This window comes from Giraffa tippelskirchi, chromosome 6 (assembly GCF_054371585.1).
Source record: "Giraffa tippelskirchi isolate mGirTip1 chromosome 6, T2T-mGirTip1v1.2.pri, whole genome shotgun sequence".
NCBI lineage: Eukaryota > Metazoa > Chordata > Mammalia > Artiodactyla > Giraffidae > Giraffa > Giraffa tippelskirchi.
In genome coordinates, this window is record NC_137280.1 from 101115709 (window position 1) to 101130994 (window position 15286).

The window sequence follows — 15286 nt, forward strand, 5'->3', positions numbered from 1 at the left end:
CGAAAAAACAAATGATCAATTCCAGATTGGGGAGAGTTTACATGAAAGAAAATAAATATAATTTTATTATACTATAGAAGGCAGCTAGAAATAGTTATGATACTGATAACTATCAAACTATCAATACTAAGTTATGATACTGATAACTAATCAAACCAATATTTATGATGAAACAATATAATGAGTGATGTCAGAGAGAGAAAGTATCTGCACCAGAGGAAAAAATCTGAGTTGGAGGGTGAGAGTGGTAAAGAAAGAAGATAAAATTTTCATCTTTCATTGTGGACAAGCAGTACCTACTTTGGGGGGGGCACCTATTAAGTACCCAATAAAATTCTCAAGCTATTTAGATATATGGAGATGATTACAGAAAGATCTGTGCTGGCGAAGACTCTTGAGAGTCCCTTGGACAGCAAGGAGATCATACCAGTCAATCCTAAAGGAAATCAAATCCAAATATTCATTGCAAGGACTGATGCTGAAGCTGAAGCTCCAACACTTTGGTCACCTGATGCAAAGAATTAACTCACTGGAAAAGACTCTGATGCTGGGAAAGATTGAAGGCAGGATGAGAAGGGGTGACAGGATGAGATGGTTGGATGGCATCACTGACTCAATGGACATGAGTTTGAGCAAACTGTGGAAGATGGTAAAGGACAGGGAAGCCTGGTGTGCTGCAGTCCATGGGGTTGCAGAGTCGGATACGACTTAGCGACTGAACAACAACAACAAGAAAAATACTGAATGCAATTGGTTTGGGAATAGGTAAGCAGGGTACTTTTCTCTAATATTTCTAAACTATTAGCATTTTCATCTCTATACTGTATAACTTTAATATGAATAAACATCAAATAAAAAAATTAATAGTGCTTTTGCTTTCAGCCTGTTGTGCAAATGTATCAAACACTGGTTTTAATCTTCAAGAACAGGAGCTGTTAATAGTCTGCTCTACACTATCTTCTTTGGGGTGAGGAGGGTTGCGGGGAGAGGAGAGTGGTAAAGACTGTTTTGAAGACCAGAGTCACTTTTTATAAGAAAACAGCTTAAAGACAAATTGTCAAGTATCTTCTGTTGGAAGTTTTCAAAGATATAATTTCCAAAATTTTATTGTCTCTTTCAAAGTCAAGTCAGGTCATCTTTATGCTGACAACTTGATACATATTAGCATTTCCCAGTTCATTCATCAGAGCTGTTTAAACAGAGTAACAACAACAAAAAAAAGCACAACATATCTTCAGTATAAAAGAGATTATTGTTAGCCTCCAAATAGAAAAAAGGAAAGAACAAAGTAAGAAAACTTTACTTATGCAATAGTAGTTTTGCTTACAATACTACCTGTGCATAAGAAATAAGTACCAATACTTTTGAAGTGAAGTGAAAGTCGCTCAGTCATGTCCGACTCTTTGCAACCGCATGGACTGTACCCTGCTTTTAGCACACCTCAATACAAACTCCCAGTCATCTTCAAATTAATTACAAAAGCTTATTCAAACTACCATAAATACCATTCAATTTTTCTCAGAATCAATTAAGTTTAACATTTCTTTTCAATTCCCAGGTAGTTTCATTATTCTTTGTGTGTGTGTGTTGTTTATCTGATAAAAGGAAAGTTAGTTTCTTGATTCTTATTTGTAACCTCCTCCAAACATGCAAAGACCTCAAGGTTTCCTGTTTCTCACATGTTTCAGTCAACCTAAGGAAAATCAGGAGAGCTTACTACAGGTATTTAAATGGCAGCTCTATACTTGGATTGTGTTTAGGAATTACCATTTTATACAAGAATATAGAAACTTGTTTTAAAGTAGACTAAATGGATTTTTTAACTCCGAAGGATGATTACAAACTATTTAAACATCTTTTCATTTATATATCAGGCATCTAAGGAAAGCTAGCAAAGATCCTGCCAAAGAAGCAGTCCAAATTTGACACTCTGAGTAACTGGGCTGGATCAAGTCTTCAGATATTCCAGTGCCATTTGTATTACCAAACTTGAAAATCTTTCCACTTACAATGGCCAAGTGAACATGGTGACTTGCCAAGTTAAAGGTAAAGCAATTACATTTTCCATCCAAGTTTGAGAGTTCAGAGATCTAAAGAAACCCAGGTCTTCTTGGATACATGCTTTCTCAGATTTTTGGTAGCTATGAAACTGAGCCCCACTAAAACCAAATTCTTTTACCAACTCTCTATCCAAAGCTTTGTTCCCTTTCTAGTCCCCTCTGACCTCAATCCCCAGGGAACTGAACAGTAATCAACCAGAGTCAGATGACTAAAATTGCTGTTGCTGATGCAGAGTTAAAGCACTAAAGTGGTTATCATAGATATTGTTAACAGGTTGTTTCTCCAGGGCAAGATGAGCTCACAGACCCTCAAGCCATGGACCACCTGGCAGAGAGCTGTAAACCAGAGACATCCTGACTCCCCACACTGTCACAGAACTGTCACAAGATGATGACTAACCCTAGCTTCTTTATTCTTCTCCTTTAAGAAACCCCCAACTCAAAGGTCAAGTTGAAGTGGATCTGAGGCTTGGTGGGCTGCAATAAATCCTTCTTTTTCTGCAAACTCCTGCTATCAGAGTTTGGCTTTCTGTACCTTGGGTACTCAAGTCCTTTGCTCAGTTACAGCTACACACGGCAAAGATTTGTCCAAACCAGCTGCTTTTCAAATATAATATGTTGTGTTCTTTTTAAGTTTCAAGAACAGATGGATCATACCTGTTGTTCCAGAAGTAAAAATATAAAGATAAGGAGTCTTGGTGTTTGAGATAGCGTGGTGGCTGCGTGGCACCCGACTGTCAGATGCTTTGCTCAGTTTTCCTTTGAGTGAAGTTATGCCTTGTGGAACAGAGTCTTTCATTGCCCAAACGCTGATACCTTCTGGAAGGCTTGGAAGGATGTCTTCTATAGTTTCCAGAAAATCTAAAAACCAAAGGATTAGGAATAAGTAAATAAGACATAAATCTCAAACCACTCACCTTGTGCGTTCTTTTGCCTGTTGGAACAGGGATAAAATGTAAATACAATGCCAACTTCCTTTTCACATTGGATAAGTAACATCCTAGCCATTTTATGATTCTGTTTCAACATGACCAACTTAAAGGAAAATCTAGTTATTACCTGATTTCATCAATGCAAAAAACCCAATTCAAACTGAAATTTGGAGATCCCATTATCCAGGCTGTGTTTTTTTTCCCCTCAATTTTTAAATAAAACTCTGTTTCTGTAATTTGCCTTAAATTTAAATTCTGGACACCACCCTGAACACTCTTTCTGAAATACAACTCAGTATCTCGTTATTCTACAAAGCCATCTATCTGTCACTGCTCAGTTCCACTGTAATGCAACAATCCAGGAGAAACATCTGACTGCTCCGAAAGTACAAGATTCCAAGATTATGGATTCACAAGAGTCTGCCTTAGATGACATTTCGGAGTGAAAAGTTAAAGGAGGAGATTTAGAGATGCTCTTTCCTCTGGATCAGAATTATTACAGGTAAAAGGTCTTTGAAAGCAAAAGAAGGAAAAGAATGCTTTCCAGAAAAGGTGGGAGGATTCACAGTGCACAGTAGCAGTGGGATCCAGGCCTCATTAGAACCAGCATCAAGCAAAAAAAGAAGTCAGAAGAGTAGAAAACTGCAAATGCGGGTGTCTTCAGGCCGGAAGGGCTTAGGGGTCTTCACAATATCAAGGGTCTGGGTTGAAATCCAGGCTTGAGGAAAGCAAAGGGATACTCGTCTCAGGAACCATCTACTGTACAGATAACCAAAGAGTGATTGTGTAGGGGAGAGAGACTGTGCTGAGGTACTCTGGGAGACTGAACGAGACCTTCTTCATCTGATCTTCAGTGTAGGAGAAACTGTCATCTCTCCAGGAGGACAACACATAGAAAAGGAGGGAGATGGAAGGCGGGTGCAAATCCTTGAGGAGGAAATATTTAGTGTGAGGGTACCTGGCACTCTACGAGACACAAAAGAAGCAGAGCATCATCATTCCTGGATGATGTACAAGCGAGTGAGGCACCATTTATTTTTCCCCAGAGCAGACAGACAAGCAGTTCTTCATATTCTTTAAATTCTTTTAAAATATAATGCTCCCTTCCTTTAACATGGATCCTTAACTGTGTCCACTCTCATGTTCTACATGGGTGCTGCAGTTTTATTTTCATAGTCCTACAACACACCATACTTTATGAGATAAAAGGGATTTCTGAGTGCTATATTATTTATCTTAAAATCTATGTTAACATCCACAGGGACATTAAGCAGTGGCCTTTTGGAGTTCATGTGAGGAATGCCTAAGATCACCAGCAGCCACCAGAAGTTATGAAGAGGATAGGGAAGATTTTTTTTCTTAGACCCTTCAGAGGGGACATGGGCCTTCAGACACTTTGATTGTGTACTTTTAGTCCCCATATCTGAAAGGGAATGAATTTTTGTATTTTAAGCTTACCCAGTTTGTGTTATTTTATTACAGCAGCCCTGGGAAGCTAATTCAACCAAGGTTACAAGTTGGTAAATAGAACTGTCAGTCTAACCTAAGTCTAACTAACTCCAAAATCTATATATTACTTCATAAATGAAGCCAATGATAAAAAATACAACTAAATGTACAATATACCCTAGTCAGAATAGTAAAGTCCACATAATTATGCACCTGTCCATCTAACTACTTTTTTAAAATAATTCTTAAACAAGAATTAAAAAATAATCACTAGATATATTCTATTTTAAAATTAAATTCAGGGTGCTGCATTAAACATCTTTCTGGAAATGTAAAGCAGTGTCTGGCTCTTTCAAAAAGCCATCTGTCAGCCCTGACTTAGTTCTACTATAAATACAAAACATTTGAAAAAAAAACTCATGGTTTACTTCCTCAAAATCTATAATCCGGATTGATTACAAAGAAGCAGCAAGAGAAATACGTCAAATTGGACTAGGAAATTCACAAGAAAACTAAGGAAACACAGAAAAAAATGGTAAGGAGTTGATATGTTAGGACTGGGGAGGCAAATTGGCGACTGAAATTTTTTGAGTTAATTTTTATTTTTTTAACAAATCCAAATAAAATAAGATGTCAGATTCCAGAGAAAAATCTTTTTCTACTGAGCATACACAGCATATTGCTGTATACAGATTGCTTTGGTAAGAAGTGAAAAAATAAGAAATGCTGGGGGAAGGATGAGTTATAAATAAATGAAAAAGCAAGACAAGCAAATTATCTGGACATAGTATTTTCTCTTAATTTTTAGCACTAGATTTTGCTTAAATGATTCTTTCTGGCATTTTGAATGTACAAGTACATGTCTGAACTGACCCATTTCATTCCCTTAACTTCAAATCTGTCACCTGGAACTGTAAATTAACAAAACAAATTTTATATGTTCTTAATAATATGCGTGTCTAAATTGGCAAAATAGGTCCCAAGAAAGTTACAATATGATTAACTGTGTTTCAAAATCTTTGTTGGAACTGTAGAGTCTAAAAAAATCATAGTATTTACTAAGAGTGATGACCTTTACAAGAAAAAGGAAGTGAGTGGATTCCTAGGAATAAGAGGAGATACAATTTAATCTCCTTCATACATTATAATGAAATTGACTTAGCTGAGACATTTAGAATTAAGAAACAGAATTTTATCTAAACAAGTTATTACTTTAATAGTGGTAGGAAATATGGATGAGGAGAGTGAAAATTGAGATAGAAATTTGAAAAATCTTGTAAGGGATAAAGGATCATTATTTACTTGTCACTGTCAGGCTTTCTTATAAAATGGCAAGTTTTAGTGTCACTTTGAAAGTAAATTTTAAATATTTATTCCTGCCAAAAAAATAGCTTTTGTTTAACTACTTCATGAAGACTTGGCTGTGTTTCATGAAGATTTACTCTTAGTGAAGTGTCCTACCACTGAAAGCCACAGAACTGTATGCACCTCAAAAGAATAACGGCTGTCCTACTCTACCTTTACATCAGCTGTGCCTGGCACACAACCATAGGTGCTGGATAAGGAACGCAACTCATGGGATCCACTGTAGGTGCAGGTATTAACAGTAAATTACCATAAGAAATTAAGACAGATGAAAATTCTATGAGATTTAACAAAGTCTACATTACAGGAGAAGACTGAATCTCTCTTTTCAAAGCAATAGATTCTTCCAAGAAATACACACTGTTTCTCGCATGCACTGGTTTAGGTGGGGTTGCAAGCATAAAAAGAGGTAAATTATGATCTCTGCTTATAAACATTTAGCACTGTTTGTACAAATTAATTTCTTGTTTCCATACCATTGCTATGTTTCATTCACATTTCTGAGACTATGAAATCAATGAGTAAAAATGTAATATATCCCTTGAATATACCATTAGTGTGAATTATGTTATTCATTCTGCATTAAAAACTTTTTTTTTAATTGAGGTATAGTTCATTTACATTGCTGTGTTAGTTTCTGGTGTACAGTAAATGATTCACTCATACATACATATATATTATTTTTCATTATAGTGTATTATAAGATATTGAATGTAGTTTCCTGTGCTATGCAGCAGGACTTTGCTGATTAACTGCTTTATATATAGTACTGTCCTAATATATCTCTTCCCTCCTTTCCCCTTTGGTAACCATAAGTTTGTTTTCTATGTCTCTGAGTTTGTTTCTGTTTTGTAAATAAGTCCATTTGAATCTATTTGAATCACTTTTTAGATTCCACATATGAGTGATACCATATGATATTTGTGTTTCTCTGCCTGACTTACAAACATTATTTTTAAATTATCTTGTGCTGTGCTCAGTCGCTCAGTTGTGTCCGACTCTTTGCGACCCCGTGGACTGTAGCCCACCAGGCTCCTCTGTCCATGGGATTTTCCAGGCAAGAATACTGGAGTGGGTTGCCGTTTTCAACTCCATAAATTACTTTATTCTACATAAAACAAACTGATATTTTCAAAGGTAATTGCTCATAGCTCTTAAAACCCTGGCAAACATTTAACTTTAAACTTTTATGCATTACTAAAACTAATATTAAATTCAACCACACAGGGTTAACGTGAGGTTTTCATACTGCAAAGCAATATTTACACAGAAACCAAAGTGAAATTGTAGATCTCATCACATGCTCTTTACTACCAATCTGCTGCTTAACAGCAGCTCAATGGCTTTCTCACAGAACACCTGGGCAGGTCATGGTGCCTAAGAAAACTGATGCTTAAGTAAGCAATGTCCTAAAGCAATATATATCATGATGTAGATAACAGTAGTTCTTATGAGCCCAGACACTAACCTCATCATCAACGATGTGTCAGTTATTTTTACAAATAATAGCTTACTGATAATAATAGCCCTAGGAAGTGCACAAGTATTTCATTCATGATAACATATTCTTCCCTGAAGCAATTTTATTAACTGCTCTGAATGGGTACACACAAGTTTGTAAATGGGATTCTGGGTTTCATTTTCAGCTGTCCCCACATCTTTTAGGGCATAGACAGTATATTTATTATAGGCAAAATTGTGCAACAAAGTAAAATGTAGAATACTTCATTTGTTGTTATTTAAACACATCCTGTTTCCAATAAATAATTATTACTCAGATGTGTGTTTTTCCAGTTCAGCCTTGCCACTTCTCTGAGGAGGCACAGTCCCTCTTTAAATTGTTTTTGCTCCTGTCAGTATTCAAGTTTCATTCCCTTTTAGCAAACACGTGTTCAACATAAACTGTATATGAGAACCCTAGGGTCAGTATCCTCATGATCAGTGAAGAAAATAATCATCCTTAGAATACTACCTTTTCCAACTAGTAAATCATGAACAATCAAAATTAGTTATATATATATATATTTTTTTTTTTTTTCAGAATGGAGGTAATCCTTGACCTAGCTGAGTCTAAAATGGGAAAAAAAAAAGGCAAAACAGCCATTCATTCTACTCTACATAAAAGTATAGAAATGCCTTGAAAATGAAAATAGATATGTTGAGGCTAGCATAGTACATGGATAAAATAATACAGGTTCACATGAGCCACATCTCATCTATCTGACTACATCTTACTTTCTATAAAACTTAAAGGGTTTTTATTTTTTTCTCTAACTATTCCTCTTGGTCTTTGAAAAGCAGATGTCTTTACGGTTGAAAGTCATCTGGAGAATTACAATGGTTTGATTGTTAACTGGAACATTTGCCCCTGCACAGTGTGAATGCAACAGATCATGAAAACGGACAGGGCAATGCTGCACGCATTATTTTAAGTTTAGAGAACCGACATAAGATTGTACTTCTTGTGAAAAGAAACAAAACCCTTCCCAGAAGGTTGAGACACAACATACTACTGAATCTGAAGTAAAAAGGTCCAGGGTAATATTAATATATACTTTTCAGTTATTTACTTATAATTATAATGATTTAATATGTGATACACTGAGACAGGACGGAGTGCAAAATACATGCATGCATGAATGCATGCATGCTCAGTCGCTTCAGTTGTGTCCGACTCTTTGCAACCCCATGGACCGTAGCCCACCAGGCTCCTCTGTCCATGAGATTTTCCTGGCAAGAATACTGGAGTGGGTTGCCGTGCCCTTCTCCAGGGGATCTTCCCAACCCAGGGATCAAACCCGTCTCCTGCATCTCCTACAATGCAGGCAGATTCTTTACTGCTGAGCCCAGAAAATACAAAAATGCAAGTAAATCTGAAATTTTGTGGATACTGAGTCTAGAAACTAAAGACTACAAAGTTTAAAATGCTTTGACTTTCAGGGAGTCATGGTTCTAACATTTAGCAACACTGATATAAAACAACATAACCAGTAACTCATTGATATATCTACTGCCAAAATCAGCGACCAGAAGAACAGCACAGGGACAATTCCTGGGCAAAAACAGGCAAGTAAGTCAAGAGTTACTGAATGCGCATAGGTCATTCGACCACCTATTCAATCATCCAGGCAGTAAATACTTATTGATCATATCTTTTACACTAAGTTCTAAGAATTTAGCAGCAAACAGAACAAACTTCCTCAGCTCAAAGAGCTTACATCTGAGGTTTTGGCCAATTCTTCCAAGTTGCACAAGTACCTCTACGTGATCTGGCAAACACATCTTTACCATTCCACTAAGTCACTGAGAGAGCCACGGCACACAGTGCCAGAGGCAAGAGGATTGGTGGGAAAAATATTGAAACCAAGTAGATGACCAGATGGAGGATGACAGAGAGAGACGGGAAAGCAGCAGGGCAGAGGGAGGAGTCTGGAGAGAAGGGAAGAGAAAGGGAAAAGATGGAGATGAGGAACTGGGCAGGAGCAGAAATGAGGACAAAGACAAAGGTGTGCTCAACATCAGAAAACCCAGGCTCCCATTCCCACGCTGCCTCTCCTAAATGCACCAGCTTGAGAAAAGTACCTGCCCACTCCAATCCATGCTTCCCTCCTCTTTAGAACCAGACTATGGCTGTGGTGAAGATGACATAAGGCAATGTGTCTAAAAACACTTTATTACTTACATAGTGCTTTAAAAATGGAAGACGTTTATTTACTATTGCTAAATATGTCAAAGGATATAATTATATAAACTTTTAAATACTACATACAAATATCTCAACATTTTATGTTTGTTCCGAGTAAAGAGAAAAGCATATATAGGCAGATGATAATCTTGGCCACAGGCACTGTTAGCAAAATCAGAGTTGAAATATTGGGGGGAAAGGACTAGGTTTCATCTAAGACGATTTAATATTCAATAAGTGCTGAAATTTTACAGAGAAAGTTGGGATGCCACTTGACACATCTTCTAAATCAAACTACACAAATACAGTAACACTTCTTTGCAACTATTTTTGAGTCTTCAGACTGAGAAAAAAGAATAATAGTTTTATAAGCATTTACATTTTCTTCTAGTGGTAGGTGCATGAAAAACCTGATGTCTTAATATTGGCAACTTTTTATTTTACTATATTTACATAACTGGAATGCAATTTTTTCATGGTTATAGCAAAAGAGAATTAACAGCCCCAGAAACCACTGGGCTATAATGTATAATACAGCAGAGTCTTAGACCAGAGACCAGGTTTTGAGTCTGTGCTGCACCTACTAAGCTGTGTCACCCTAGACCCTCGGTGAACTTCTTTCCCTCTCACTTTCTAAAATATAGCTGTGCACCTGCCTTTCAAAAAGTACTGGGTGTACGTTTTACATAGTCAGCCTTGAGTAAATGGCAACATTGATATCTTTGTTAGCACCAACTAGAGCAAGAATAACGTTTATTCCTATTCTGGAGACAGAACTATCAGGCAACTGTCATGACTGTAATGTCATCTATCACCATGGACCACCATGGACATTATCTGGCCTGCCTATAAAACTTGTTTGACACTGGTTTTATATAACTTATGAATTTTTCTAAAACATAGCAGTGTTAAAGGTCCTGGGCCAAACAGATGACTTACTAGTCTTTTTTGCAGCTAATACCAAATTATGTCTTAGCATCAAAATTCAAGTGAAGTCCCTTAGTAAAAGCCTCCAATGACTTCACAATGATAATAGCAATTATTTCGATTCACCAAGGATTTACTTTGTATGCACTAGTGACTCCGCTAGTCACTTTACCAAAACTCTGCCATTTAACCCTCAGAATTACACTGTGAAGGAGACGGTATTATCACCAGTTCACAGCAAAGCAAAGTATCACTCAAAGCAGCTGAAGACATTGTTTTTCAATCACACAATTAAGAAGTGGCAGATCAGAAGTGAGACCTGGGGCTGTCCAGCTTATATCTAAACCACTATCTGGTCTTTCCACTTCAATACACTCTTGCTAGAGATATAAGGATTTAATAATACATCTCCATTAGAAACATCCAATGGGAATTTAAGAGCTCTGAAATGTAAAGTTCTAAAAACTATATGTATATATTGTTCATGGATTAGACTCAAGATGCCAAGAATACAGTTTTCAGGGTAAGAGCTTCAAATACAGAAAAGTGATTGTGATGGAAGCCATGCTGTCTTACAAAACAAAACAAAACTAGTAGTTAATTAAAAGGGAACCATCCCATCTTTGAAAGAAACATATGCTATTTATATATTTTGGAGGTGTGCTATAAAGAACTGTTACTAGGATTTAAGGTTGAATTCTCCAGGTACCTACTTACTGAGCAAAGTAATTAAACATGTTTGGCTTAAAATTCCAGCATCCCAATGTGGCTTTCATATACAAAACTTGTCTGGTAATGGTAAAAACAAAAACAAGGAAACAATGCAATTAGTTATTGGCAAGCAAAGCAAAAGCTGGCACAAGTAAAACTGCAAAATTAATTGGTCCTAATTGGGCAACAGCTCAGTCAACACCAAAGTTTGAAAAATCTATTTTGAGAGTTAAACAGCCCTACACACTTCAGGAGGAGTCCCTCAGGAGACAGGATATGGGATGTTTCTCAGGTTGACCTCAGCATCATGGCCACAGAAATCTTTTCAGAGATATTGTGGCCCTTCTAGTTTGCTCTTCTAAAGAGAATTTATGACTTTACTAATTTCTTTGCACAATTTAAGGTTTAGATTTGCTCCAGAAACTGCAATCTAAATTAGAATGAGCAGCTAAAATGTCAGAATATATCCAAAGATGAACTGCGATAGTTTTCTCTGCTGTATTCATATTATCACTGCCCATGGCACAAGAGGTAAACATTGTTTCACCATGTTATGGAACCTCTGCGTGACTCCTTTATTCTACTTATTGCTACAGTTCAAAGAAATGTTATCATACTAGCTAACCTCTTTCCAAAGTGAAAAGTTGAATTTCAATCTTGGAGGATATGACTGTTGAATAAAAAAAAACACACAAGAGAGGCTTTCTGGTTTCCCCACTCCTGTAATTTAAGATAAAATCAGTCCTTAAGAGTAATAAGACACATTTGGGAGTCTGGAATTGACATGTACACACTGCTATATTTAAAATAAAATGCCTTTCCATTAAAAATATGATCATAAATTAAAAAGAACAAACATTTTGCTTCTCCATCTAGTCACAAATCGAGCTGGAAGGACAAATGAAACAAGCAAAAATGAAAGCCTTGAATAACTAACCGTTTTTTGTTTTTTTTTTACTATATATTGGCTAACTCATTTTCATGTGATATACAATTATTATATGATAAAGGGTAAACAGAAAGTATTATACTTTATAAATCACTGGTATATAACCCCCCATTTTTCTCAGTGAATCTAAAGATTCTATACGACTATAGCCCACCAGGCTCTTCTGTCTGGGGATTCTCTAGGAAAGAATACTGCAGTGAGTTGCCACGCCCTCCTGCAGGGGATCTTCTTGACCAAGGGATCGAAACTGCGTCTCTTATGTCTCCTGCACTTGCAGGCAAGTTCTTTATCACTAGTGTCATCTGAGAAGTCCATATGAGGTGTCAGAATGTATCTATTAACCTAAAATACTTAAATATTTTCACTAAGGTATTTGCCATGATCCTCTACCTTCCTACCCTCATGAAAGAAACATATGCATAAACCACTTAGATTATACCAAATACGTTATCAATTTTCATACTTCGCTTCCCCTGTAATGCAACTTATCATCCTAGGTTCTTCATTAGTCAGGCACTCAACCAAAAACTTTTCTTCATAGTTCACTGTCAGTATACATATCCAAAGCCTAAATCCAAGGGGAGGGGAAGAAGGTCAGCACTTACTGAAAGAAAAATAAAATGATGCACCAGTGGGGTAAGGAGATGGGGGAGAAAGAGACTGAGAGTCTGCCAAGAGCTTGCCACTGGCTGGGAGGTGGGAGTCCAACTTTGCCAGGCAAATCCTAGCTTGCAGGCAGTGCAGAATAAGAGCAGACATGAAGACAAGAATTCATGCACTTCTAATTAAACATGTTTTTTTCTGCAAAGGCAGTCAACCTTGATAGTGCTACTATTAGAGGCAGCAGGTATTCAACAATGAAACAGGATCATCTTCCTTCACATCAGATAATTTTGTCAGATCTGACAAAATTTAGAACTTACCAATCTCTCTCTGTGTTCTTGTACTCACTGAAGGTATCAAGAACACTAAAACGTTCCCCTTAGACACATCCTGTCCCTTCACTAAAATAATAAGATTTCAGAAAAGTCTGAGATTTCAGTAAAGCTCTTCAGAAGCTGTCCTGATAATTAGTCATCTACAACAGTGATTGAGGTGAGGGAAGGGGAAATTAAACCACCTGTACTCTTAACATCCACACTTCATCACATACCCAGGATACTAGCTGCTAATTGGTTCTAACAAAAATATGAGGGGGGTGGGGGTGGGATAGGAGGCAGGGCTGCCATTCTGCTCAAGCAGATCATATCCCATACTCTACCTGCACCCACCACGAGGGCCCTGGGCTCACAACTGCGGATGCAATGCAGGAGGGAGACGGATCGAATGTTGGAGTTGAGGAAGGCCACCACGCAGCCCAGCTTGGCCAGGCCAAACCACACGTGAATGAAATCCGGCTCATTGCTCATCAGCAAAGCCACAGTATTGCCCCTTTTCAGCGGGGAATGGTTCAGGAAGACGTGGGCCACTTTATTACTTCTCCTGTCCACATCCTCATAGGTGTAGATGTCTCCCTCGTAGATGATGAAAGGTTTCTGGGGCTGCTTCTTGGCGTGGATTAGGAATTTATCCAGGACAGTGACTAGCTCCCCTTTCTTCCTGTGCTTCTCTGTCCAAAGTCCACAGCGAAGCACCTTCAGCAGGTACCAGAGGTCAGTCCAGAAGTAAGGGTACAGGAGTTTCTGCAAGAAGCTCAGGAAGACCATTCCAGCCCCTAGTCCTGTTAGCCACCGCAGGAACGTGGGGGCTGCAAGACCAGAAGGCAGCCCAGATCCCGGTTCTGCCATTGCTCTCTCCCGGGGGAACCTCTCTGCGGAGACCACCAGTCGGCAGTGTGCAGGGCTAGCACCTGCAGTTCGCCCCAACCTTTATGGGAGGGAGAAGAACTCTTGCGAAACAGAGTTAAAAGTCTTCTTCACAGAAGTTGCTCCAAAGAATGCTGGGGATAAGGCCTAGGACACTTGCGGATGAGCAGTAGAGCGTGAGATAAGCTCGGGGGCCTCGGGGTGGATAGAGGAATCCAGCACAGCACACAATGACTTCTGAATCCCGACGGCGGCCCGCGCCCTGCGGAGTTCTGAGGCACCTACCAGTTCTCTTCGGGCTGGTTGGATCAATCCCCGGTGCCTTTAAAGCTGCTGAGCATACCCCCACCAGCCTCGGGGGCAGGTGCTCTCCGGTGCCTGCAAGTTGGAGGCTGAATTCGAGCCGAGAGAAGCTGGGGTGGCAAAGACTGAGATACGCAGCGGCTTCCCGCCTCGATCCTGCAGAAGCGCGCTGGGTGTCGGGGCCACGCCTCCGTCCAGGGTGTCCCCAGGCCTCGTGGGATCCCGGGCCCGGAGCGCCGCCCCGGCTGTGCCCCGCGCAGCAGCCCAGCGCCCCCTGGACTCCCCTCGGGCAAGATGGGTCCCCGCGCTGCTCCCAGGTGACCGCCGCGCCCGCTGGAAAAGCTGCCTCCTACGCGGATCGCAGCTCCCCTTCTAGGTTCTTGAGCTGGGGTATCTCTCCTCCGAGCCCCGGCGGAGGTATCGTCCGCCTCCCGCCCGCCTCCAGGCGCCGGGCCAACCCTGCTCCGACCGCGGTCGCTGGAGCAGCGTCCTCGGCCCGTCCTCCACTGGCGAGTGTGCAGCGACCCGAGTCCCAGGTCAATAAAGGAGGCCCGTCCTCCACTGGCGAGTGTGCAGCGACCCGAGTCCCAGGAGGGAAAGCTGCATGGCAAAGGGCAGCCAGGCTCCTGGAACCGGGTTGGGGAGTTCATTCATTCCATAAATGGTCAATAAAGGAAATTAAACTAGAGGCTACAGAGGCGAGAGGAAGAATTAAAGAAAAGAAAAACTAAAGCTGCCAGCAGAGGGGCGGGGGGTGGGGGGCGAGAGGGGGCGGCGGGGGCGGGAGGATAGGAAGGGAACGGGAAACAGGCGACGAAAAAGATATTTATGAATTGGACAGATGCAGGAATATGTGAACTCTTTGTTCATAAAACATCACAAAGTGAGTTTGCTGTTATACAAAAACTAGTTTTGAAAACTTATATTAGTAGGTTGGTATTGACAGTTATACTAAAGTTCAATCCTTAGAGTGCCTTGATAGTGCCTTTTAGAAAATTTTCCAAAAGTACTGTTTGAGGTGAGAGCTTAAGTCCATATTCACAACCACATTTTTTAAAAAGGATAAAATTATCTTTTTCCAGTGAGATCATTTAAAAAAT

At 39.4% G+C, this 15286-nt stretch overlaps 1 protein-coding gene across 1 annotated transcript in view; it reads right to left on the bottom strand.

Moving 5' to 3' along the window:
• The window catches only part of SLC27A6 (solute carrier family 27 member 6), an 81184-nt gene extending 66481 nt beyond the window's left edge, over window positions 1-14703 (bottom strand). Inside the window, exons 1-2 of the mRNA XM_081501843.1 lie at window positions 13340-14703; window positions 2718-2921 (exon numbers count right to left, since the gene is read on the bottom strand). Coding sequence (XP_081357969.1) covers window positions 2718-2921; window positions 13340-13865 — 730 coding nt within the window. The 5' untranslated portion in view covers window positions 13866-14703. The remainder of the gene's footprint in view (window positions 1-2717; window positions 2922-13339) is intronic.
• Between the last annotated feature and the right edge of the window lie 583 nt (window positions 14704-15286).